Source organism: Carcharodon carcharias, chromosome 12 (genome assembly GCF_017639515.1).
Source record: "Carcharodon carcharias isolate sCarCar2 chromosome 12, sCarCar2.pri, whole genome shotgun sequence".
NCBI classification, from domain to species: domain Eukaryota; kingdom Metazoa; phylum Chordata; class Chondrichthyes; order Lamniformes; family Lamnidae; genus Carcharodon; species Carcharodon carcharias.
This window is the reverse complement of record NC_054478.1, coordinates 99,399,667-99,427,329: the sequence shown is the minus strand read 5'-3', so window position 1 is coordinate 99,427,329 and position 27,663 is coordinate 99,399,667. Positions and strand designations below refer to the sequence as shown.

General features: G+C 41.4%; 1 protein-coding gene across 4 annotated transcripts in view; it reads left to right on the top strand.

Moving 5' to 3' along the window:
- Positions 1 to 27,663, top strand: part of stat1a (signal transducer and activator of transcription 1a) — a 57,610-nt gene that overhangs the window by 26,838 nt on the left and 3,109 nt on the right. For 2 of the 4 annotated variants that reach the window (XM_041201227.1, XM_041201228.1), the window contains exons 11-23: positions 1,810 to 1,869; positions 2,169 to 2,198; positions 2,295 to 2,388; positions 2,514 to 2,555; positions 2,821 to 2,907; positions 4,737 to 4,835; positions 8,236 to 8,371; positions 9,354 to 9,406; positions 9,496 to 9,590; positions 9,736 to 9,875; positions 11,831 to 12,019; positions 14,448 to 14,523; positions 19,329 to 19,431. In XM_041201227.1, coding sequence (XP_041057161.1) covers positions 1,810 to 1,869; positions 2,169 to 2,198; positions 2,295 to 2,388; positions 2,514 to 2,555; positions 2,821 to 2,907; positions 4,737 to 4,835; positions 8,236 to 8,371; positions 9,354 to 9,406; positions 9,496 to 9,590; positions 9,736 to 9,875; positions 11,831 to 12,019; positions 14,448 to 14,523; positions 19,329 to 19,431 — 1,204 coding nt within the window. Of the gene's footprint in view, positions 1 to 1,809; positions 1,870 to 2,168; positions 2,199 to 2,294; positions 2,389 to 2,513; positions 2,556 to 2,820; positions 2,908 to 4,736; positions 4,836 to 8,235; positions 8,372 to 9,353; positions 9,407 to 9,495; positions 9,591 to 9,735; positions 9,876 to 11,830; positions 12,020 to 14,447; positions 14,524 to 19,328; positions 19,432 to 21,459; positions 21,522 to 27,663 lie in introns of all 4 variants that reach the window. The other 2 variants (XR_005944599.1, XM_041201229.1) reach the window with 2 other exon arrangements.

Below are 27,663 nucleotides of genomic sequence, written 5' to 3'. Positions count from 1 at the left end.
TCTCTTGGGATCCTGTCTGAGCCTGGAGCTTTCCTTGAGTGTAGGGATCTGATGACTTTGTCAACCTCCAACAGAAGGTTTGCTGTCCACATTTGGGCCAGTCTAGAAGCTTATCTAGAGCGGCTCCATATGGTGGATGGGTGGTGAAGAACAGACCTGAGGTGCTCAGCCCAGTGCTGTTTGATAACTCTCCTGTCCGTTAGGAGAGATTCTCCATCTGTTTTGTGAATGGTTAAGTAGCCGCGTGAGGGAGGGTCATGCAGAGTCTTCAGATTTATAGAAATTCCTCACGTTATGCTGATCAACATTGGCTTTAAGGCTTGTTTGGTCCGTCACGTGTCTTGGATCCTACTTAACTTCTGTTGCAGGTTTCTTTTGCTCTCTTGGATTGATTTCTTAGCATGGCCCTGTGTCTAAATTAAGGCACTTCCTTATGTTAGTGATTATGAATTGTACTGTTTGCCATTTTCACTTTTAAAGTGCCTGGTCTTAAGTCCATACTTCACTAAAGTGATACATGAGGCAGATGTCGGTTTTGCTGTTAAGTCTGACATCGCAAAATGTCTGAATATTCATAAACAATTCATTACTCTACGCCTACCTCTTGTGAACAAGAAGTAAATGACAATCATCTCCGCATATGCTCCAACAATGATTCGTGCTGAGGATATCGAAGGACAAATTATAGACTTAACTATTGCACAGGGGGAAAGCTCATTGTGATGGGGGCCTTCAACATGCAGGGGTAGGAGCTTGGGAATATCCTGGGGAATCAAGATGTGAGGAAATGCAACAACAGTGATGTGCTTGTCTTTGTTTCCCAGATGTGCTGCATTTGCTGCATTTTTCTCCAGCAGTAGTTCCTTAATTTGATCATCTTTTTCATCAAACCAATCTCAGATTTCTTTTCTGTGTTCCAAGGATATAATTGGCAGCTTCCAGAATTGTTGAAGGTTGACCTTACCGCTTCGAACAAAACACATGTGATGATGTTAGATGACAGCTGTTCCTTCTGTCTGAGCCTGATTTGTTCGCAGCGACCTGTTGATGCCAGTTTCTACACAACAGGCTTTCTTGGGGGTCTGGTGCATGTTGGTTGCCTTTTCGATGAGATAGTAAACTTCAGTTTGGAGTGACCTGTAGAGCACGCCACTAATCTCATAACCCTGGCAATAATAACATCTTCTATGTTGCTCCACTGGGTGGTAATAAAGTCAATCTGATGCCAGTGTTTAGATCTTGCGTGCATCCAAGTGTCTTTGTATCTTGTCTTCTGTTTAAAGCTAGTGTTGTTTATCGTATGCCAGTGGATGCAAAGACTGAGGAGAAGCACACCACTGTTGTTGCATTTCCTCACATCTTGATTCCCCAGGATACCATCCCAAGCTCCTACCCTTGCATGCTGAAGTCCCCCATCACACTGAGCTTCTCCTCCTGTGGAGAATTTGCAATAGTTTGTCTATAATTTGATTTTTGATATCCTCAGCACTAGTCGTTGTTGGAGCATATGCACAGATGATTGTCATGTACTTCTTGTTCACAAGAGGTAGGCATAGAGTCATGAGTTGTTTATGAATATCCAGACGTTTTGCGATGTCAGACTTGATAGCAAAGCCGACATCTGCCTCTCATATTTCCCTTTAGTGAAGTACAGACTTAAGACCAGGGACTTTAAAAATGGGAGTGGCAAACAGTAAGATTTGGAATTGCTAACTTAAGGAAATGCCTTTAATTTAGACACGGGGCCGAGGTTCTCTGTTTAATCTGTTATAGGGCACCTCTTACTTTTTTTTTCTGATTTTGTTACAGGCTCTTGGTAAGGCTACCAGAACTAAATTACCAACTGCGTGTAAAAGCATCGTTTGACAAGTACGTAATGTTATTTATTTTCATATGTGTTTTGCTGCAAATTATAGGAGGCATCTTATCAGGGGAAAGTAGTAATTTAAATGTAAACTTAAAGACTAGTCAATATTCTTTGTATGGCACATGACCATGAGTTAACATGAACAGTTGAGATGCATATTGTTTTCAGAACAAGTTGAAGTAATGTCAAACTAGAACGTTTCTCAGTTTTTTTTTAAGATTGTTGGGATGTTGTCATTAATGCAAAAACTTTAAAGTAGTAGATTTTAAGAATACAATGTAACAGTGTAATTTCTGTTCAGGGATGTCACTGAAAAATGTTCTGTAAAGGGGTAAGTACTGGCATCTATTTCCAAGGTTGATTTTCTTTTTTTGAAATTTTGTCTTTTTTCATGCATATGTGTTTACTCTCATTTACTTCCTCATAGATTTAGAAAATTTAATATACTAGGAACTAACACGAAAGTGATGAACATGGAAGAGTCAACGAATGGAAGCCTAGCTGCTGAATTCCGACATCTGGTAGGCAGCTCCATGAATATCAAACATTTGGATAGCTTTGTTCAATAATGATATTTACATCAAAGTGCATATTTTAAAACCTAGAACCCTATTTTTAATGTGTTATGGTCTGTTTCTAATTGTAGCAACTGAAGGAACAGAAAAATGCAGGCAGCCGAACAACAGAAGTAAGTGTTATGTTGTGGTTACTTCCAAGATTAACATCTCCTCACCCACCTCACACGTTTCACCCTGTAAAATATCCAGCTTCTTGAATACACCAACTCCTACCTGCCCATCATTTCAATTCTTGCTGGTCTCCTCTTCTTTGACCCCCAAAGCATTGAAAGCAAAATCCCCATCTTGATATTACTTTATCAAACCACTTGTATTATGCTTTTAAAATCATTTTTAAAATCATTTGGTAAAACTAGTTTTTCAATTCTCCCTAAGCAGGGCCCCCTTATTGTGACTGAGGAGCTTCACTGCATCAGCTTTGAGACTCAGTTCTGTCATCAGAATCTGATAATTGATCTAGAGGTAAGATGTTTTCAGGGTAAAAAAAGAAGCACTTCTATAAGTGAATTTGGGGTTTGGACAGGATTAGGAGATGTTAAGTGGAATATAGGCTTCTTCAATAGGTTTTGCACTGCCTGTGCTTGACAGTTTTAAGAGGGGGCATTTTTATTAAGGGATTTTTAGATAGCTTTTTTTTAAATTTCATGACCATTGCAATCAAAGACTTGCTGGTGTTTTATGGTTCTTTGGTTGTGTACCTAGTACATACTGAAAGTGTGCCTCAAAGGCTCAGCAGATGTCAGGACATTTAAATCAATGTGAAAATCAAATCATAGGATCCCCAATGTACATTTATAGCTAATTCTCCACACTGCAGAATGCAGAAGAGGAACTTATCCACTGGAGAAAGTACTCTAATGCATCTGAACCCCTATAGAATGCTAGTCAATTTAATGCAATATTTTATGGACAGAGCCCTATGATCATTCCCTGCACTGAAACATGGTTAAGTCATCAAACGCATTATGACAGTTGAAGTTGCCAAGAGGTTCCTATCTCCACAGCAGGCTTCCCCGAAGGTTCATGAATTGACTTGCGTGGCATGGTTCACACAGCCTTCAGGAATTCATTCTCCTTGAGGGAAATAGCAATGACAGGAAAAATTGAATTTGGAGCAGGCATTTAAATAGTGAGCCCAATGTCATTTTACATGGGTGTTGGGTCATGACCTAATTTCTCAATCCAGGGAAAATGGTAGAGGGGAAGTATAAAAATGTCCCGCACACGACCTGTCTTGTCTTTCCGATTGGGGCTTGCTTAGTATAGGCAGATGAAAACGTAGCCCTTGCTATCATGCGAGGAATAAAAGAAGAAAGTTACGGGAACGTGAAGTGCCATAACTTCAGGCTCCCCAATGTTGGATTTTGGGGAGGACCCAAAAGATGCACTGGGGAACTCCTCTAGGAACTTCACAAGGTAAGGGTTTGCACAACAGCTGCCCAGAAGAGCAAATTTTCTCTGGGCAACTACCATGCACTGGGAACCATCCGAAAATGCGATTTTAATCTCAAATTTTGGATGGTTCTGACGTGTTTACACCAATAGTTACTCCAGAAAAAAATTAGAATTAAAATCTCTCCTAACTTCTGGGTAACTATTGTAAAGACCCAGAGTGACCACCAACCACCCTGCCACAGTATCCCCAGCACCACCATCCCTGCCCTCCCCAGACCTCCAATTTCCCTCCCCCAAAATCTTATCCACTTACCTTAGTCACCTACCTTCTTCCTGGCCTGTCCAGGGCCTTTAACTTTCAATGGGACCCTTAACTTACCTGGGTTATGGCAGCTAGTGCCATTAAAAAAAAAAGGGGGGGTGTATCCTCCTTCACTTCAACAGAGCTGGACCTCGGCTGGGCCTTAAGGATGAGCTGCGCTGCCTGGATCTCTCCTGACCTGAGTGGGTAGGTCAGATGAGACAGACTCGAAAGAAAAGTCACACAAATAATTGGGCACTGAGTAGCAACCTGATGCTGATTGCTGCTCCAAGGAAGTTCAGCCCAGAATGTCTTGCTGCAATTACTATTGAGTAGGAGACTAAAGCATGATCCAAGTGACTGAATATGACCTTTGCAAATAAAGATTGAGGGAGGATGTGAGACAGTAGAAGGAATGGGATTAAAATAAATGCTTCCAATTTGAAATGCTAGCCTAATGTATAGCTGTTATAGCTCAAATGGCTGGGTATTTCAGTGCTGCAATATCTATGCTTTCTGTTAGAGTATAACTGGCTAACTCCTTTTTTGTTGAATGATGCATTTCATAATAGGACTGTTTTCTCCACTGCTGCAGATTACATCATTGCCATTGGTGGTGATATCCAATGTTAGCCAGCTCCCCAGTGGTTGGGCTTCTATTTTGTGGTACAACATGCTCGTAAGCGAGGCTAAGGTACACTGTGTGTTATGTTTTGGCTGGCGTTGTTAGGTGTCTCTGCAAAGGGTCACCTGCTTTAATAGGTTGAGGCTATGCTGCATTTACATTATTGGGATACCTTGCCGACTTTGTATTGACAAGGGTGCACACCAGAAGTTTAGATGTTGTGTTGTGTACGTCCAGATTTTCAATGTGGGCAATGCTTCTTGCCAGCAGCACTGAATGGAAAATTATTCATTTAAGTTAGTCATAGAGGTCTACAGCACAGAAAAAGGCCCTTCGGCCCATTGAGTCTGTGCCAGTCAAAAAACCCTATTTTTCTAACACTAGGATGGAGATGCTTATTTCCAGTGGATTAATATTAAATCATTTAAATTCTCCCAGCCACCACCTTTAAACATTAACTCCCTTCACCACCCAGTGCAAAGTGGTATCAGTACATACCATCTACAAGATGCACTGCAGCAACTCTCCAAGGCTTGCTCAGTAGCACATTGTAAACCTCAACCTCTACCACATGGAAGAACAAGGGCAATGGACACATTGGAATATACCACCTGACAGTTCTCCAAGTCGCACACCATCCTGACTTGGAAATATCACCATTCCTTCACTGTTGTTGTAGGTGTACCTACAATACATATGGATTGCAATTCAGGAAGGTGGCTCACCATCACCTTCTCGAGGCCAATTAAGGATGGACAATAAATGCTGGCCTTGCCAGTGACACCCACATCCCATGAACAAATTAAAACAAAAAAAAAATCAATCTTAAAATTGCTGAAGTTCAAATGAATTTATTTTTCACGTTGATAAAAACAAAAAACTGCGGTTGCTGGAAATCCAAAACAAAAACAGAATTACCTGGAAAAACTCAGCAGGTCTGGCAGCATCGGCGGAGAAGAAAAGAGTTGACGTTTCGAGTCCTCATGACCCTTCAACAGAACTGAGTGAATCTTGGGAAAGAGGTGAAATATAAGCTGGTTTAAGGTGGTGGGGAGAGAAGTGGTGGGGGGGCGGTGGGGGAGGTGGTGGTGTGGTTGCAGGGACAAGCAAGCAGTGATAGGAGCAGATAATCAAAAGATGTCACAGACAAAAGAACACAGAAGTGTTGAAGCTGGTGATATTATCTAAACGAATGTGCTAATTAAGAATGGATGGTAGGGCACTCAAGGTACAGCTCTAGTGGGGGTGGGGTGGAAAGGTTAGGAGGGCATAAAAGATTTAAAAATAATGGAAATAGGTGGGAAAAGAAAAATCTATATAAATTATTGGAAAAAACAAAAGGAAGGGGGAAGAAACAGAAAGGGGGTGGGGATGGAGGAGGGAGTTCAAGATCTAAAGTTGTTGAATTCAATATGAGGTGCTGTTCCTCCAGTTTGTGTTGGGCTTCACTGGAACAATGAATCAAGCCAAGGACAGACATGTGGGCAAGAGAGCAGGGTGGAGTGTTAAAATGGCAAGTGACAAGGAGGTTTGGGTCATTCTTGCGGACAGACCACAGATGTTCTGCAAAGCGGTCGCCCAGTTTACGTTTGGTCTCTCCAATGTAGAGGAGACCGCATTGGGAGCAACGAATGCAGTAGACTAAGTTGGGGGAAATGCAAGTGAAATGCCGCTTCACTTGAAAGGAGTGTTCAACCTCAACCCCTGCCTATGGCACCTCCCCATGCCCACGCAAAAGATGCAACACCTGCCCTTTCACTTCCTCTCTCCTTACCGTCCAAGGGCCCAAACACTCCTTTCAATTGAAGCAGAATTTCACTTGCATTTCCCCCAACTGAGTCTACATGTCTGTCCTTGGCTTGCTGCATTGTTCCAGTGAAACCCAATGCAAACTGGAGGAACAGCACCTCATCTTCCGATTAGGCACTTGACAGCCTTCTGGACTGAATATTGAATTCAACAACTTCAAATCTTGAACTCCCTCCTCCATCTCCTCCCCCTTTCTGTTTCTTCCCCCTTTCTTTTGTTTTTTGCAATAATTCTTTATAGATTTTTCTTTTCCCACCTATTTCCATTATTTTTAAATCTTTTATGCCCTCCTAGCCTTTCCACCCCACCCCCACTAGAGCTGTACCTTGAGTGCCCTACCATCCATTCTTAATTAGCACATTCATTTAGATAATATCACCACCTTCAACGCCTGTTTTCTTTTGTCTGTGACATCTTTTGATTATCTGCTCCTATCACTGCTTGCTTGTCCCTACAACCACACCACCACCACCACCCCCCACCCCACCTTAAACCAGCTTATATTTCACCCCTTTCCTAAGATTCACTCAGTTCTGTTGAAGGGTCATGAGGACTCGAAACGTCAACTCTTCTCTGCCGATGCTGCCAGACTTACTGAGTTTTTCCAGGTAATTCTGTTTTTGTTTTTATTTTTCATGTTGTTAGAACTAAAGAAAACGTCTAAGGTGGAGCTATTGGATGTTGAATATTGACTATTTGATTTATAGTTTTCAGAATGGTTTTTAAATAAAATATTCAGTGTAAACTTGGATTCTTTACTCCTATTTCACCCACCAACACTCTGACCAAGTTGATCCTCTTGTGCATTAACATACAAACTCTGTACCAGTAAAAACATGGTAACTGAAATAATGGGTTTTCAACTTAATTATAATTGTGAATTTGGAAAAAACATAATTTGGCGCAACATTTGGGACAGAAAAAATTGTGAAATAATTAAGGGCAGGATCTCCTGTTGGGGATGGAATGGGCAGGTTCCTGATTGACGCTCCCGTTTGGGGGCACACTGCCATTTTATGTGGGCGAGCCAGTTAAGCCCCGTCCAGCGTGACGTGTGCCAGGATGCACTGTGCTCCCTGAGCGGGCACGGGGAGAGTTCCCTGAGCCGGGAGTGTACTCTTTTGCACATGTATGCGAAAGAACGCACAGATCTCTGAGGCAAAGTGCTGCCTCATGAAGATCGGCTCAGGTTTCAAACATTGAATAAAGATGGGAAAAAAATTGACATCCCCTCATGTGACACCGTCACATGAGCTGGGGTATGTCAATTTCTTTTATTTAGACATTTCATACAAATTTTACTACCCTAAAGAAACCTCATCCTGCCGGTCGATGAGGTTTTGTGTTTATTCTGAAGGCTGCCTGGGCTCTTCACCTGCCCGCCAACCTTAAGGTTGGACGGGCAAGTCCATTAATCAGTTTAATTACTTTTTTAATAGCCTTAATAGGCCTTTGACAGTCGGCTGTGTGCCTGCCGAACTGAAAATCTAAATGACGCATGGTGATGTCGGGACGCCTGCCCAATGTCACCCTGCGTCATTTTATGCGTTGGCGAGCAGGCCCTGCCCCCCCGCTCGCCAACCAGAAGATGCAGCCCTAAGTGCATATGAGCCATCCTGAAGTATGTTGTCTATTTTAATTTGTTTTCCTTCTTTCTCAGATCTTGGCTTTTTTCTCCAACCCCCCAGCTGCCACATGGAGTCAGCTATCTGAGGTACTGAGTTGGCAGTTCTCCTCTGTCACCAAGCGAGGTCTTAACGCTGAACAACTCGGCATGCTGGGAGAGAAGTTGCTAGGTAAGAAAATCAATAATCAAATCTGAAAAGAAAATGCTTCATTCTACTCTGACTTAGGAAGGACAGCAAATCATACTAAGCTCATGGAGGAACAGAATCATCTGTAACTCCTCTCATTGTATGTTATCATTAGAGTTGTGCTAGGGAGAGGAGGTCCCTGGCTGTCCTTGAAAGCTTCCAAGGTGAAAATATTTAGTTGAAGAGTTTCCCCTCGCATAGTGACCCTATATGTAATGCAGTTTGGTTGAGTCATTTTTCCTTTGGATGAATGAGGCACAACATTATTTGCTGAATAGAAACCCAGACTTTGTGTGGTCCACTTAAAGTGCAAACATTTTAATATACAAATGTTGGGGATTTGCAACCCCTGCCAGTGAATGCATTAAAGAACTTTTTAACAATATTTTGTGTAATATATTAAATATATTGTCATATTCCATTTTCTAGTTGATCCAAAATTTATTATGAAGGTTGGCAATATGTATTTGCCTTAGTTATTTTGAGATGCTTAGCATTTTATTCACTGACTGCATGTCAATACGTAGACATGATAAGCATATGTATTTTTGCATTTAGAATTCTGCAAAGTTAATTGAACATCATTATGTTAAGAGAGAATAAACAATGATCAAAGAGTGTGTATGCAGCTGAGTAAACTGTGTTTACATGTTCTTCCTTCATTATATTAAGTGCTGTTAACTCTTGATGCTGTGGCTGTGTTTTTAAAAGAAGGCATTTCTCCCTGAAAGAATTCTGTTATAATTTAAACTTAAAAGTCAGGTGGTGCAAATAAAATGATTGCTATTTTTTAAAAGCATCACTTCGTGCTGTACAAAAAACAAGACTAACTAGTAGAAAACATGGAATCTTGCAAACACATCACCTTAGAAGAATTCAATTTTTAAACTGTTATTTAAAGGCATAATACTGTAGTAAAATGTGAAATTGTTCAACTTACAAAATTGGTCTGTCTGTATATTAGGTACAAATAATTGCTTCAATGACAGTACTATTCCATGGACACGATTCTGCAAGGTAACTAGTTAACTCTAAATCAAAGTTATTGCTGCTAATTGAATTTTAAAATTGCACATTCCCTTTGATTACTCTCTCTGATATTGCAGGAAAATCTGAATGAAAAGCCTTTCTCATTCTGGCTGTGGATTGAAGGTATCTTAGAGTTGATCAAAAAGCACCTTCTGCCTCTCTGGAATGATGGGTAAGTGGAATAACATTGAGCATAACAAAACTTATATGACAGCCATGTAAGTTAGTGGAGTAGATTTTTATCTGTCACCTGTTTTTTTTTAATATATAAAACATGATGAATGTGAGGAATCTAAACTTGCCTTTGATCATTTCAGGTGGATCATGGGTTTTGTGAGTAAGGAAAAAGAACGTGCTTTGCTGAAGGGCAGACAGCCAGGGACATTTTTACTGAGGTTCAGCGAGAGCAGTAGGGAAGGTGCCATCACTTTCACCTGGGTCGAAATATCACTGAGTGGTGAGTGGATTGAATTCTATAGGTGTACAAGTCTCAAAAATTTAATTTGGTTAGATTTGTTAGTCATCAAGAAGATACTTTTTTTTTTAAAAAAAAGAGGAATGAAGCAAATCGATTGTAGTTTGTGCTTTACTGTTGGACTCCAGATTTTAAAATGGCAAATTATTAACACTGCTTCACTTAACGAGTTGGCATTGGTTTGATTGCATAATTAACTTTTAAAAAAACATCCAGCTAACTAGAACTTAAATTTCCATCAACCATTTTTTTTTTGAAGGGAATTTTTTTTTTTTTTTGGAGCTTGAGGTGATTAACAAACCGGAATATATAAGTTTACATAAAAATATACACATTAATAGCTTGAAGCATTCTTCAGGTACATATAACTTTGAAGCTGTCAGCAACTTCACAGTCAAGGGATCTGGCACTTGGAAATATGAGCTGACTATATTTTGATTTCCCTCCTTGAAATAACATAGTGCTTCAATTGAAAATGCTTCAAGTTTTTTTTGTCAATACAAGAAATGGAACTCTTATAGCGTGAAATAACATGACAGCAGATCTCTTTGCAGGAGTAGTTATGAGCATGAGTGAAGGAGTAAAATAATTTGCAGGTTAAAAAATACAATCTTACAAAATAGTTCATTTAAAAAATGAACTCTACCACAGATCTATAATAATTCATAAGATCACTGGGACTGCATATTGTGACTTTTTCATACCACCATAAATCTGGTGGAAGTGTACCTCAAAGGCTGCATATTGTGTTGGGACCCAGGTACATGAATATCAAGATTTCTACTGGGTCGTCTTGGGATAGAGCCTTCACTCCCTCTTTTGTTAAATCTTTAGTGCAGGAGGGTTTGGGGAATATAGAGACCAGGAATTGCCATGTTCCTGCATTCCAGAGGAACCTGGTGATTCAGGGTGGTCATATTGCTTTTGAAAATAGGTATACCCAGGTGCATATGAACCTCACTAGGATTGTGGCCTGTAACCTAAAAGAATGGGGAAATGTTTTATTATCTAAATGGTGCCATATGACAAAGCTGACAGCTGAAGCAATCTAATTATTTCCAAATATGCAAATGTCTGGATTTCCAATGGATATTTTTAAAAACAAAGTATGGGGTGAATTTTAAGGGTGGCTTTAATTACTTGATAGTGGGATGGCCGTCCCTCAGGACAGGAAGTCCTACCCCAGAGAGCTGCTGGGTAATCAGATTAGCTTGCAGCTCTAGTCCCAGCAGTGCCACTGCTGGGACTACAGGCAGCTCCCAGGCCAGAAGATGTCTCCTGGACTTGGGTAAGTCTGGGCTTTTTGAACAGGTAGGGATTGGAGTCCCCAGAGAGGGAAAGGGTGTTGGATTTTAGAGGCTGGGGGAAGGCACAAAGAGGGAGGCTCTCATCTTTTGGTGGAGGGGCATTGCCACAGGGACCCCCCTCCCTCCCCTCCCCTCCCAAAGAGGGTAACCCTCCTTTCTTCCCACTAGCATCCCGCATTGTCAAACCTGCCAGGTTGCCTGCCTTGCTGCAGCTTTCACCAGCCACATATATTGCAGTGGAGGTGGAATGAGGTCCTTGAGTGAACAATTTAAAGTGGGCTGGCCACCTGCTTTCTGTGCCCACCCCCCACACCATCCCCAACACCTTCAGATACACCAGCGGGGGACGTAAAATGTAAAACTCACTCCAAGTGGGGGTGGGATGGGAAGCTGTAGTAGATTTTACATTAATGTATACTGAATTCAAAAGTTTAAGATTGGACACATGAAAACCGAATCCTGATTTATTTATTTATTTTGCTTATGTGTGCCACAGTCCATAGAGTTGAGAATGTCCCTTAGGTTGCGTATCACTTGCGGGCACCTGCAACAAGTAGGGCACATCTAGATGCAATTTTGTGTACTTTTTTTTTCCCAAAACTTGCAACTGTCTGAATTTATTTTTCCTAGATGAGTCTCAATTTCACTCGGTAGAGCCATACACAAAGCATCAACTGTCAGCGGTAACTTTCCCAGACATCATTCGCAATTATAAAGTTATGGCAGCTGAAAATATTCCTGAAAATCCATTGAAGTATTTGTATCCTGAGGTCCCCAAAGATCAGGCGTTTGGGAAGTATTACTCCAGGCCAAAAGATCGTAAGTATAGATGGACCCAATGTGATGAAGTAGGATTTTTTGAGCGTTTAAATAATAATCGCTGCAATAGCATTGGACATCTTGAAAATAAAATAAGATTTAACTAATACAATATAGTTGAATCAGTTGTGACTGTGCATCCACTTGAATGTTGCTGTTGTAGGTACAAGCAGTGATGGAACTGTACGAACAAGATTAACATTGCAGAACATAACATTGCATCCGCTTTGAAAATCAGATCCTCAGTATTTTCAGTTAAGTGGGCAAACTGATCTCACCAAAAAGGCTAACGGTTAACAGAAATTCTTTGGCACAAAGGAGGTCAATTTCTTTTTGAGTTTGTGGTGTTCAGTTGGTTTTAATGAGGATCTTTTTTGGAGGAGAGGGTGCAGGGTGGATGATAAATTCTGGAATGTGTTGGGGGAAAAAACACCTTCCAAATGTCCCACTTCCTTTTTAGTGCTACGAATGCTTAATTTCACAACAGTGAAACAAAACCCAGGTATGAAAATAGCACATTGCAGTCTGTGTATGATGTGCTTGCAACTGTTTTATAAGCAGCTTCTAGTTTTTCTTCCATTTTTTTTATTTGCTTATTTATAAGTATAGATGAACAAAACTGTTTGGCCCTTCAGAAGAACCCCCGTCTGTGTGAAATTTGGATCTGTAGTGCTGCTGGGGATAGCATTGTAGAGCTGAACACCCGACTGGCACACACTGCCTCCAGTCGTTTCCGGGCATAGTCAAGTGCAGCACTGCATTTTGGAAAGGGTGCTCCTGCAGGCATCTCCTGCATGCACTGGAAATCTGTGAAGTGGTGCTGATGTTTCTACTGGCTGGTGTGATGCCCAATTGTCAAATTTCAACAATGTAGGTCCGTTTGAGGAATTTCTTTGCCATTCAACAAAGAACTAACATACAGTTACTAGAGAAGCCCAGCACCAATGCAAAGTAATTTTGAATAACTTATGCTGTTGCATGTCTCTGGAAGCACACTGGAGTGTTTTTGGGCAAATTGTGGTGATATCCTGGATTTAGCAGCAAGTGTTGCCATATCCTTAAATGGAGGGCAGAGGATTTGATGACCTGTATACACACAGACTGCAGCAGGCCTGGGGTTACAGTTGCAGTGCCTCTGGATCTGACACTGGAGCATTGAGAACGGAGAGGTCAAGCTCTGCTTGATGCCTTTGCCAGCTGGAGCTGAATCCTCCATGTTCCTAAGGAAACTGTCAGGCAGACCAGCCAATATACCAAGCATCTTTGTTTGCGTGTTCATCAGCACTCTCCTGTATCTCATCCCATTGAGGTCCTGAGTCTCCTGCAACAGAACTCATCTTGACCTCTCCCTCCAGTGAGCTGGAACACAAATTATTCTCTTGCCTGCTTGTGGCTGCATCCCACTTGTGCCCACCACATGCAGATCCCATCTCATTACTAGCCTTTCGGGTATGCACCATGCCAGTATCTGACCCTGGTGACTGTGGCTGCCAGATCAAGTTCTTCAATGGTGTGGTGTTACTCTTCCCTCACCCTGGGACTGCTGTGTCTGGACAGGTAGCAGTTCTTGGTTATCTGAAAATCAGATTGGGGTGAGGGTGAAGTGGAAGGCAAGAGGTCCGTGGTCACATCCTCTGTAGCTTGCTCATCATGCCAGATAACAGGATGAGGGTGAGCTGCAGGTTGAGAAGGGGCATTAGGCCTGAGCATACTATCATCTTTACTGTTCTCAGTGATGTTGGATGCCACAGATGAGGTGGATGGGCCATATTACCTAGATCTAGACCAGTTCTGACAGATCACAAATCAGACCCCTGCATCCAAAAGCCAGGGCACACAAATATCTCGCCCCAAATGTTTTTATAGAGTTGAGCAGCAGCAACCTCACTGTCTAAATATTTAAATTATTTCCAGATGGGTTTACCAATTTCTGAGAAGACTCCTGATATTTAATAGTGATCTTGGAGACATCCATTTCCTCCTAAGGAGCAGGAGGAGAGAAGAAATCATTGTTTTCATTTATAAGCTAAAAAAATACCCCTGAATGGGAATGATTTATATGATTCATTTAATCCATTCAGAAAGGATTTCAGCAGATGTGTCCCATGATCAACCTTCAAAGTTATTTGCTATCTTGATGCTTTATTTAGTTGTGTCTCTGACATTCAATACTTATCAGCAGATGTGTCCCTTTGGCAATGTTGTTCCTTACCCAGAGCTGCTGCCCGTTCAGAGAGCTTCATCAGATCTGATGTAGGCTATTTGGAATGGTTCAATTCCTATGACATGCTGTATGTTAAGTGATATAGATTAAGTGATCTTCGGATTTTCTGATTCCTTGCCCATCACTTGGGCTGCCAATGTAAACTCTCACTCTCTCGTCACCAACAAATATAAACTAAAGATTCTTGGTTCTTTTCTCTTTTAGCTGCAGAGCCTATGGATGTAGATGACTCCAAGACCAGTGGTTATATAAAGACTGAACTAATCTCAGTGTCTGAGGTGTAAGTTACCTTTTGTAAATCTTTTCCCTTTCCGTGTTAAATTGTTTTAATGCAGGTAATGAGTATATTTTGTTCATTTATCTTTTATATAGCCAAATCATACTAATTAAGAGTCCTTGGAACAAAACAAAATAAACTAGAAATGATGGACCTGCAAACTTTTTTTTAGAACAATTAGGTGGTGATTGTTCAACTTTTAAGCTTGATCTTTGTGGGTAATTTAGAGTGAAGTAATGAATATCAAAGAAAGTGAAATTTTTAATTGAATAGATGCAAATTATCTTTTCCCAATACATACCAAGATTCTTTAAAACTTGTGCATCTATCTTTGTTGCACTCTACCAAGTATGATGGTACCCTTGCAAAAAAAAATGTATAATTGTCTGAAATAATCAGTAGTTGGAAGTACATTACCACCAGTGAGTGGTGGATATAGTTAAATATATAGCTTTCCAATAGATATTAATACTTTAAAGCACATTAACACATTAAAGGTAGTTTAGTTCTAATGAGTCACTATATGTCAGTGCAGAATGTTTTCAAAGTACACCTACTAAACATAAGCAGTGCATTGTATAATTTTTACTGATCTACCATTTTAAGTCACCTTTTGGTGTTTTGTATTTTTTACACACTTTTGCCAGCATGAGTAAAATCGGTGAAATAAAAGAAAATACTGCAAACACTCAAAGACAAAGTAGTTGTGGAAAGAACAGCAGAATTAATGTTTCAAGTCGGCAACTTTTTATCAGAACTAGAGGAATTGGAGATTAGAAGATTTCAAAACTGTTTAGAGACGGGGAAAGATAGGGTGCTAATAGGGCAAAAAAATGGGTCGTGTGGAGCTGTAAATGGCAATAGCAGAATAATTATCAACAATTTCGATCCAAATAAAATGGAAGTGATAATGCGACCTGAAGTTCTTGAAATCAGTGTTGCATCCAGAAGGCTGTAAAATACCTAACCAATAAGATGTGATGCTGTTCCCCAAGCTTTTAAGCTTGATTAGAACAGTGTAGGAGGATGAAGACAGGAGCTGAGAACTAAGATAGCAAGTACGTGGAAGCTCCAGATCAAGCTTGTGGACTGAATGGGGATGTTTAGCAAAACGATCAGTCATTTATCATTTGGTCGCCTCAATGTAGAGGAGACCACATTGTAAGCAGAAAATACGGTATACTAAATTGAAAAGTACAATTAAATCACTTTCATCTGTTAGGATGTTTGCAGCTCTGTACGGTGGGAAGGCAGGAGGTGAAAGGGCAGGTTTCACATCTTCTATGCTTTCACAGAAGGGAATGAGAGCAGGTGGTGGAAGAATGGACCAGGGTATTGGAGAGGAAATGGACCCTTTTGGAATGATGGGAAGGGAAGGTATGTTTGCTAGTGGCATTGCACTGGAGGACGATTCATTGAACATAGAGGCAGGTGGTGTGGAAAGTGAAGACAAGGGAGCCTTATCATGGTCTGGGAGTGTAAAGGCAGAAGTGGGTGAAATGGAGCGGATGTGGTCAGTCAGTTCATTGAAGATAACAACACCTACAGTTGAAGGATTAGAATGGGTCAAGGTCTAAGTTTTTTGTTAAAAGCAAAAAACTGCAGATGCTGGAAATCCAAAATAAAAATACCTGGAAAAGCTCAGCAGGTCTGACAGCATCTGCAGAGAGGAGCACAGTTAACGTTTCGAGTCCATATGACTCTTCAACAGAACGGGAGTACAATGACTGAAAGAATGCAGGACCTTACAATATGTGGGCCTGTCATTGACAGTGGAGGGGAATCCTTGGTTTAGGGAAGAGGAAGACAGAGCGGAAGTTTATAAATATATGTACTGCAAGATCCTGCATTCTTTCAGTAATCGTACTTCCTATAATTAAAACCTAGTAACAAAACTTAGGCCTTGCCCCACTCTACCCTTCAACTGTAGGTGGTGCTATCCTCAATGAACTGACTGAATATTGTTCTTAACTTTTTACAAAGTTCTATATAGCAGGGGCAGACTAGTTCTGCTACAGCTAAAAGTCAGTTATAACTAAAAATTTTTTTGGTTGAAATAATAAGTTTGCAGCAACAGTGATATTTTCGTATAAAGAGTTGATATTTTTCCTCCATGCATTTGAATTTGATTATTGAGATTGATAATTATTAGGATTTTCAGCTGGTTAAACAACAACTATTTATATAAAATCTTTAACGCGATAGAAATGGCCCAACTTGCTTTACCAGGAGATTATAGAACAAAATGACACTGAGCCACATGAGATATTGGGGCAGATGGGTTTGTTTTAAAGAGTGATTTAAAGTAGAAAGAGCAAGGTAGAAAGATGGACGGGTTTTGAGGGGCAATTCCAGAGCTTAGGACCCAGACAGCTGATGGTGCAGCCATGAATGGTACAACGATTAAAAACACAAATGCTCTAATATCCAGAATTGGAAGAATGCAGGTGTCTCTTGACAGTTGTGGTGCTGGAGGAGATTACAGAGAGAGGGGTAAGTTCATGGAGGGATTGGAAAATGAGGATGAGAATTTTAAAATCAAGACCGTGTTTGACCGGAAGCCAATGTAGGAAGCCACCCATCAACACGGGTGATGGGTGAATGGGATTTAGTGCAAGTTCGGACACAGCAGAATTTTGGGTGGCCTCAAGTTTACAGAGGGTAGAATATGGGAGATCAGCCAGCAGTGCATTGGAGCAGTCCAACATAGAGGTCAGAAGAGTGTGGATGGGGGTTTGAGCTGATGATGACCTGAAGCAGGGGCAGAGTTGGGTGAGGTCAGAGGAAGAAGTGGGTGGTCTTGTAACAGAAGAGTAATTGGGATGGAGACCATGGGATACCTTGAACAGATTTACCAAATTATTTCATTAAAAAGGCAGTTTGGTATTTAAGTAAAACACCTCAACTCTTTTCTAATGCTCCTGTGCTTTAGAAATTTGGAGTTTACTATTGTTTTGGTTTATACCATATTTTGATGTTCCATTTTATTTTAAATTTGATTTTTAAAAAATTTTGAATTAAAAGTCTGTAGCTGGTGATCCTGTGCTCTAGTTGACATTTTGCCACTCGCATTTACTGACTATTTAATCTTGTAGCTCTAAGGCCTGGGATTGAATTGAGAGCAGGCTGGGGGTTGAGGTGGGTGGTGCAGTGGCAAGAATTTCTGCTGTTAGGTAAACATATTGGATTCTGTGCCAGGAGAGAAGCAGGTACTGAGGTAAGAAAGTTGGCAAAAAGATACTGAAGTTGATGCTTGTTTTGAATGACAACAACCAGAAAGGAACAGGAGTAGATGGGATGATGCATTCATACATACAGATACTGTTGTATTTTTTCTAAGTGTTTACTTCATGAAGGTGATTTTCTTTCTTCATTTTGCTGTCAGTCACTGTGGCTTTGATATGCTGACCAATCACTTTTCTCATTGACCCCGTAAATATAAAAAGATTTAGAACAGAGAGCAGGAGAAACTAATTTGACAGAGATGAAGTGGTATGCACTTTCAAAGACCATGATTGAAGCACAATCATCGAAGGTCGCAGGGCAGATTGAAAGTGTTTAGTGAAGCGTACAGGATTCTGGGCTTTATAAATAGGAGCATAGAGTACAAAAGCAAGGAAGTTATGATAAAGCTTTATAAAATGTTGGTTCAGTCTCAGCTGGAGTATTTTGTCCTGTTCTGGGCACGACATTTTAGAAGGATGTGAAGGCATTAGAGACACTGGAGAAAAGATTCACAAGAATGGTTCCAGGGATGAGGAACTTCAACCACATGGATAAGATTGGAGAGGTTGAGCCTGTTCCTGGGTAAGAGGAGATTTGATAGAATTGTTCAAAATCATGAGGGGTCTGGACAGAATAGATAGGGAGGAAGGATCGAGAACCAGTGAACAAAGGTGATTAGCAAAAAGCAACAGTGACATGAGGAATAACTTGGTTACACAGCAAGTGGTTAGGCTCTGAAATGCACAGCTAGCGAGTATGGTAGAGGCACATTCGATCAAGGCCTTCAAGAGAGTTGAATAATTATTTGAAAAGAAAAATCTTGCAGGGCAATGGGGATAAGGTGGGGAAGTGGGACTAGGTGAGTTGCTATTGCAGAAAGTTGGCACAGACATGATGGGCCAAATGGCCACCTCTTCTGTAGGCATTCTATGACTGTTCAACTCCTGCAGTGTAAAGTAATCCACTTTTTCCATTCCCCTAACAAACTAACTATTTGAGTTAAAAATAGACTCAAAGTGTGAAATTTACAGCAGTCATCGGCAAAGCACACCTGAGAATAAAAACTGAACTCAACAACTTCAATGTACCTTTAGCTGGAGCTCCATGGTAGCATTCATGCCTCTAATTCAGTAGGATATAGGTTCATATCCAACTCTAGGAACTTGAGCATATAATCTAGGCTGGCACTGCAGTGAAGTACTGAGAACATACTGTAATGTCAGAAGAGCCATCTTTCGGATTAGATGTGGTGGTAAAAAAATCTCTGGGCACGTTTTGAAAAATAGCAGGAGAGTTTCTGCTGCTCTATTGGTCAATATTAATCCCTCTAAGATCACTAAAACAGATTTTCTAGTCATTTATTTCATTGCTTTTATTGTGACTTTGCTGTATGTAAATTGGCTGCTGTGTTACTCCATGTTGCAACTGTTACTACAGTTCAATTAAGTACTTTTTTGGCCGTAACGTATTTTAGGATGCCTTGAGGTTGTGAAAGGCACAATATAAATGCAATCTATTCCTTCCCTTCATCTCAGATGCACCTTTGAATAACACTGATTATAAATCATTATCTGTGTTTTCAGTCACCCCTCTAGACTGCAGTCAACAGAAAATCTTCTACCTATGTCTGTGGAGGATTTTGGTGAGTTGGAGCGTCACCTAAGTCCATCAGAAATTGACACAGTGGTAAGTTTTAGAATCTGAGTGCTTGAGATTTTTGGTGAAAAGCCAGGATTAAACCCATTGATGCTGCTCCATTATCAAGTTAAATTAAGTTAATTTGAAAGTATAACATTTTAGATCTATCTTGTAGGTTGGAAAATAGGGCAATGGGATGAAGAATCAATAGAAAAACTTAGTGTTTTTTTTTCCCCCAGTGAAATTAAGCAGTTAGTGACTCAAGGATCAAATTAATTCTATTCAGACTAATTAACATTTTTCCCCCTCAGTGTTATACGAATATTGAAGCATTACCTCTCTCCTGCTCTTACTACCACAAAGTTGCCACCTTTTTAGGAGTCTAATTTTAATTAAATGGTGTATATACATGCTAACCTACAAAAGATGCAAAACCTGAGAAATCAAAGTTGCCATGCATCCTCCCACAACGTGCCCCCCCACCCCCCACAAAAAATCAATCTTAAACCATGGCCACTGTTAAATCACTGTCTTTTGTGCGCTTTAAGTTCATATTCTGCAACTTAGTTTTTATTGTGAAAGCTAAATGGGGTGACATCAAAATTAACACTTATGTTCTATTTGGACTTTGTCATGAGACCTTATAGTCTTGTTAGTTAGTCAAACAAGACTCTGCAGATTATTTTGTAGCTTTATAAAATACGAACGCTCTCTTGATTGTGAAGCTGAGTGTGCAATGGGTTGGTGTTGCAGTGTGTTAACAGCACATGGTGTTGAGACAGATGAATAATTCCCCCCCCCATCCTAGCGAATCTCTGACCTGCGGTGCTCATTCTGAGCAGAGACCATGTACTTGCATGAAGGACAGGTATCACCTGAGGCCTTGTCATTCTTTTCCTTTATGGATCTATTAATAACACTGAAGAGGCTTGTAATGAGGAATGCAATGTATAAACAAGTTTTTCTTTTGTCAGACATTACCAATTTTAAAAGTGTTTGATATTCGTCAATAGAAGTGTTGTGATCTCTCAAAGATTTGACATTTATGGTTGAAATATTCAAATAACCCATAGTCTATGCTCTACATCAAGACATTGTTATCTTTGAGGGGTGATTGATAGGCATTTTAAGATTGAAAGGGTTTGATTGGATAAACATAGATGAGATGTTTCCATTAGTAGGAAGACCAAATCTAGGAGCTAAAAATGAGATAATTAGGGAATTCAGGAGAAACTTCTTTACACAGTGGTTGGAACGTGGAACTCTTTATGACGAGGAGGATTAAGGCAAATAGCATGGATACATTTAAGAGGAAGCTAGATAAGCATGAGGAAGAAAGGAATAGACGGATATGCTGTTAGAATAATGAAATGGGGTGGGAAGAGGTTTGTGTCGAGTATAAATGTCAAGCTAGAACAGTTGAGCTAAGTGGCCTGTTTCTATGCTGTAAATACTATGCGGAATTTAATGCCGCCTCGCCCCACCCGCCCCCGGCCTTCCTGATTTACATCTGGAGTCAGCAAGGTCAAGGCTGGCCTTCCTGGCGGAGGTCCATTGAGGTCTTTTAAGTAGTCAATTAAAGGCATCAGCCTGCTACTGATGGTATTCTAATCAGCGGGGAAGTGGGGACAGGCCATGTGCATGGGCTGCCAGGTATACCCTGGCAATCTTCCTGTGGGCAGGCATGGCTCCTGATTAGGCACCTTTATTGTCTGCCCTACTAGCCCTTGTGAGCTTACCTCTGTTCTGAGGCCTCCAGTCCAGTTTTGCCTCCTACAGTACCAGCATTGGCCACCACTGTTGGTGGGGCTTCTGATGCTGAGGGTTGTCAGACTCTGGCCAGCAGTACCTGGTGGCCATGCATCTGCCCTGCAGGACCCAGGAGACCTGATGCTATCCAGGTAGATGCCTCATTATTTTTATTGTGTTGGGTCTCCTGGTCATGATGGGGTTACCACTGGCTCTCCAGCTGGTGCATGGGCTCACTGCCATTATTCCAGTTGCATTTAATTGTATGTAAACTACTTCAATACTGTACTTTTATGTCTTAACATGCCTTCTTCCTCCCCTCTCCAGTTTTGCAATTAGCCAGTTTATCCTCTGCTTGATGCATTTAAAAGTTCACTCTCATTTTCCAGGTTGGACCATTTTTAAATAACCTGTTTTGTCTGCTGCCCTTGTCTGGTGCAGCCATGTCATGTGATAGTCCAGTGTTATTTATGGCAGTTTATAGGACACAAATCCATTAAATTCCCCTGTGGCCGCAACATCTCTGCCAAACCCTGTCGCATAGTAACTTTTTTTTTGAAACATCTTTGCTGGTGCTAGCTGAAAGCTACTTCACATTTGTTTTCTTTAAAATATAGAGAGGAAATGAACATTACAAACAGATTACAAGTTTAAACTATAAAACTGCCAATTTTAACAATTAATTGCCTAGCTATATAATGTTTTAATTTCAAATTTCTAATTTTCTACATCATTTTTAACAAAGATTTAAAATTGTGGATTTGTTTTTGCACTGATAGTGGTAATATCATCTTAACCTGGAATTTAGAGGGGGTTGTTTAATTGTTCATCTTTATACAATAATTGAATGCACTTCAGGCCTGAGGCTCACCAAGGGGTAGGGCTGCATATCTGGATAGGGGGAGGAATCACTTGGACTGTGCCTCCCCTTAAGGAGCACAGCTGAGCTGGCTGTGAACTAATGGCAGGTGCTGACATTGGTGTTAACCCAGTATACTCACTGTAGCAGTGCATTCAGGTTTGTGACTTAAGACCTGTTATATAGATTTCCATGAAGAGTGTTTACAATTCATCATACTTTCTCCATTGTAGAAAAGGCCAACAGTCTCAAGTTGTACTTGATGTGAACCCCACTGATGTTTGATCCATAAGTGATAGGCTCTTTCTATGGGATGGGTAGGGATTTACTCTGCTGGAGGGAGCCATCTTCATGCTGCTAGTAGAGTGAGAGTTGTGCTAATCTCCGTACCTCGGATAGCTTTAAACTTCTGGGACAAGTTTTAGTAGACAGAGCAGATCCTATGTTGCATGATCTGGATCTGTTGCTTTTCTGAATTGAGGGGGGAAAAAAACTGTTGGGTAGAAGTGGATCATTCTGGCTATATCTCTCTGAAAATGATTCAGCTCCACCTTGTTAGATCAATGATGTCTTACTTGAAATGTGGTACATTTAAGTTCTGCTTGAGATTCGTTCCCAGATTTCTATCAATCTTTCTGTGGCTTTTATCTCTCTCCCATACTCATTTTAGACTTTCAGGGGTTCTATAAATGTGAATGTGTGTATAGAAGAGAGATTTATGTGTACCTTGGGAGTTGAGGGCTTTCCTCTTGTTTGCTGATTTATGCATATCCTTGAATACATTCTGCTGCTATGGATAAATTTGTTAAATGGCCTTTCTTCCTGCAATTATGAAAAGGCTAGTAAAGTTTGCCCATGCCCTTCTCGTGATAGACTCTGAATCTATTTGTGGAGTGGGAGTTTGTTGTGCCACATTAGCAAGAGGATTAATTTACTTATCTTGGCCAAGTCTCTTTCTATGGGACATTTTCTTGCCCTCGAGTCTGTGGAAGGCATATAAAGGAATAACTAAATAGAGAGGCAAGTTAGGAGATCTTAGCTGTTGTACAAAATTGTGAATAATGCAGTGAGGATCTATTCCAAACAGTAGAACATCAGATTTGGGTTGCCCAGTAGTGCTTCAAAGGTTTGGCAAACTCTTGACCTTGGGGAATTGGAGGCATACCAGATGCATCCATAGCTACTTATTGGACCAGAGAAATCCTTAGTAAATATTGTTTTGAGCTGTATACAAGATCAAATGCTCTTGTGTTGAGAGCACACACCAAGGTAAAATTCTGACACCATTGAGGAAGGGTCACATGTAGATGAGAAATAAGAGGGGGCCAAGGATAGATCCTTAGGGTCACAAGAGATAATGGTGTGGGAAAAGAGGCCATTGTAGGTGATTATCTGGTTATAACTGAATAGGTAAGAATGGACAACAGTGAATATTGGGCTGTAGGTGGGCGATGTAGTTAGCTATGTCAAAGGTTGCAAACAAGTTGTGAAGGAAAGGATGAGGAGGGATAGTTTACTGTGTGCACAGTCATGCAGCTTGTCATTTGCGATTTTGATAAGTTTCAGTATTGTGGCAAGGATGGAAACCTCTTTGGGATTCAAACATAGAGTTCTGGGAAAGATGGACACAGATTTGGAAGGTGATAGCTCATTCAGGGACTTTGGAGAGGAAAGGAAAATGTGGAGGCAATTTGCAAGTATGTAGGAGTCGAGGGTTTTGTTTTTGAAGAAGGGTGATTATGGAACCTTTTTAAAGAGAAGAACAGCACCTGAGGAGAGATCCTTAGAGGAAGGCTAGAGGGAGGGAAGTGGTAGAGGCAGCTGATTGGATGGTGTCAATGTTAGTAATAAAGTCCATGAGCTCCTTGCATTTGGTGGAGGAGACGGGGAGAGGGATTCAAAAAGATGGTTTGTAATAGAGAAAAGAAGCTGGGGGTTATCTTTGCATTCCAGGATGATCCTGGAATAATGAGCACTTTGGCAGATGAGAGTAGGACCCACTAGTCCTTTGTGGTCCAGTTGTATCTAGTGATAGATGGCTAAACTGGTTGTTTCACCATATCTGTTCGTTTTTTGTGTTCCTTGGATTTAAGGGAGGGAAGATGAGGGTCATATCAGAAGGAATGGCTAGTGTGAGAATAATGGATGCTGGGATGTTAATAGGCTATGTTGAGTTGAGGATAAGGTTGAACAAATGGGTGTCGAACATAGTGAATGTAGGGCCAACGGCGAGACAGTTGGCATTTTAAAAGTGCAGTGGTAAGTGAATTGGGGAGTGCTTTTTCCAGGGATGACACAGAAGGAAGTAGCATTGGGAAGGGTAAGGCAGATGTGGAAGGAGAGCATTACAAGCAAATGAACTGAGATGACCTTCTATGTGATTAACATAGATGGGAATAGCAAGGCTATATGAGATGGCAAAGTCAAGAGGGTGGCAGTAAATATGGGTTGGGGGAGTTTACATGGAGAATGAAATTAAGGCAGTGAACTCAGGAGGAAAACCATGATTGAGTTAAGAGGAAGGTAGAAATCACTAAGGGTGAGAAGTGGCTTGGTGCAGCGGCAGGCGAGGAAAACAGTAAAGCTACCTCAGTGGAAAAAATATTGAACAAGATTGAGAAAGTGTCAATAGTAAAGGGGGGGTGGGGGCAGACTAATGTTTGATTTGGTGATAAGAGCCACACCACCATCTAATACAGTCTGGCAGGGCAAATAGTGAATGTATAGTTAGAAGGCTTTGTTTTGGGAGATGTTATCATCCCTCAGCCAGTCAAGGCCTTAATATTGATATATGCTCATTCATGATAAGCTCATGGATGGCAAGGGCCTCATTCACAAGTGATCAGACATTCTGGAAGGCACTGTGGAGATGGGCAAGATTAGCCCCCAGTGGCAAACTCTGGGTTGGGGTGTGGGTGCAAAAAGTCAGTAGGTTAGGGCACTTGGGGATGCTGCTGCTACGGAGAAAGTGATGAGTGCCTTTAGCCTTTTGGAGGATGTCAAGTCACTGGAGTTGTGGAGGAAAGTTGAAGGCTTAACTAAAAGGGAATCAAGCCTGGGACAATGGCAGGAGAGTAGAAGGTTAAAGACCACTGTAGGGATTTGGGAGAGCAGACTGCCCAAGAGACGGGTGAGAGTGGCCAAAGACAAAAGGTCTGAATTTTTTTTGTGACAAGGGATCATGTAATTATAGCAGTTAGTCCATGTCATACAGAATGAAGTTCATACTAACAACAGAACATGACGTAGCTGGATTACGTACATGCGAAGTGAAGCAAAGGACTATGACAGTGCTTTGCAAATTCTTGTCCAATGTGACCCCATTTTAATTTGCCACCACCTTCAAGTAATCAGGGATGGGCAACAAACCTTGCCAACAATGCTCACTCCCATGAGTGAATAACTTGAGGTTGTAATAAAGCAAAATAGTAACATTTGGTGTTATTATGAACTTAAGACATCATATATAATTGTGGACATTTGTTTTTAAAGAACTTTACATATGATTATGAAACTGTTAATTTAAGTTTCAGCTAAGCTCTCCAGATTCCATGGTGACAGAAGACTCAGTGAAGCCACTCTTTAACTCCCCCACCAGCCCCAAACCACACATTTTAATCAACCCATCTCCCTGCACATGCATCTGTTCCCTATGCCCCCCATCCCCACTCACTCATTCATTCAGCAGCCCCTCTTCCCAAACCCCTTCCTCCTCGCCTACTTATGCCCCAGCCTGCATTTGTTACCCTTGCCCTGACTCAGCTTCTCACCACTGCCTGTCAGTAGGTGGCTGTGGCTCCTCCTCAGCTGGCGGCACTGCTGATGATCTGCACTGCCAGGGACGGGTGAATCACCTCCTTGGTGACTTAATATAATCCCATTCATATTGAACAGGATTGCCAGTCTTTCCACCAAAGTCAGACCCCTTCTATCAGGCTCTCTTTCTAATGTGGCAGTAAAGACCTTATCAGCCTTGCTTTTCTGACAAGTATGGCTGTCTTTTGGATTGCAGCTACTCCCATTACATGGACCAGGGAGTGCAATCTCTTCCATGACTTGGCATGGGGTTTGGAGTAGGCTAAACCAGTGCCATGTCCACTCTCTGATATGGGAGGACCCAGATTTGGGAAGTATTTATGGAGCAGAGTTGACCCTCCCTCCCATCACTAATTGCAACCCTCCAGCCAGGCTGACCCTGTAATGAGCTGTGCTTGCCCCCCCACCCCCACCATGTCACAGCACTTCTCAAGATAAGTCCCAGTTTAATGCAGTAAAGGGGGACCAAATTAGTCCTCTTCAGTTCCCCAGAATTAGCTTGAGCTGTGGATGACAAGAGGCCAGGTCTAGCTTGGCATGAGGCTGAGTGACTGAGGCTATAATCCCTAAACAGATTTCTTGCTAATTCCACTAGCACATCTTAAAGTTCCCCAAGAACCATAAACTAAACCTGAGTGATGACTTCCCCTGGGCCTGCTGCAGCCTTGTTATCTGCAAAACTCCTTCCTCCTCCTTTCATTTATCTGCTTCTTCTCCACAGCCTCCTTGGAGGATGTTGAAAATCAACTGGTGCCTGTGCAGCTGGAGGCCTCCAAAGGACCAGTGAGAATAACTGTCCACTCTTCCAATCACAAGTTCCCTCCCTCCTATGCTCACTGATCCTCCAATCATATATTCTGTCTGAAGAAGCAGCAAAAGTGGGAGGGAGGGAACCTGTGATTGGAGAAGCAGGTCTGTCTATCCTAGTCGGAAGATGACACTTTACAGCCTTCCGGACTGAATATTGAGTTCAACAATTTTAGATCATGAACTCTCTCCTGCGTCCCCACCCCCTTTCTTCCAATAATTTATATAGATTTTTCTTTTCCCACCTATTTCCATTATTTTTAAATGTATATCCATCCATTGTTTTATCTCTACCTTTTAGGCTATTTCTCTGCCTCCTCCAGAGGTCCCTAGCGTCACAGTTGCCAGTCTTTCACTGGCCAATTCGATTCACTGCATGTGATATCAAAAAATGGCTGAAGGCACTGGATACTTAAAAGGCTATGGGCCCTGACTAAAGTCTTGTGCTCCAGAACTTGCCATGTCCTTAGCCAAGCTGTTCCAGTACAGCTACAACACTGGCATCTACCCAGCAAATTGTCCAGGTATGCACTGTTGGAAAAAAAAACAGGACAAATCCAACCCAGTCAATTATCGCCCCATCAATAAAGTGATGGAAGGGGTCATCAACAGTGCTATCAAGCAGCAGTTGCTTAGCTTGGGTTCCACCAGGGTCACTCAGCTTCTGATCTCGTTACAGCCTTGGTTCAAATATGGACAAAAGAGCTGAACTCCAGAGGTGAGGTGAGGCAAGAATGACTGCCCTTAACATCCAGGCAGCGTTCAACCAAGTGTGACATGGCAAGGAGCCCTAGCAAAACTGGACTCAATAAGAATCGGGGGGAAAACTCTCCAATGGTTGGAGTCATACCTAGCACAAAGGAAGATGGTTGTAGTTGTTGGAGGTCAATCATCTCAGTTCCAGGACATCACTGCAAGAGTTCCTCAAGGTTGTGTCCTCAGCCCAACCATCTTCAGTGACCTTCAATGACCTTCTTTCTGTCAAAAGTGGGGATATTTGCTGATGATTGCACTATGTTCAGCACCATTCACGACTCTTCAAATACTGA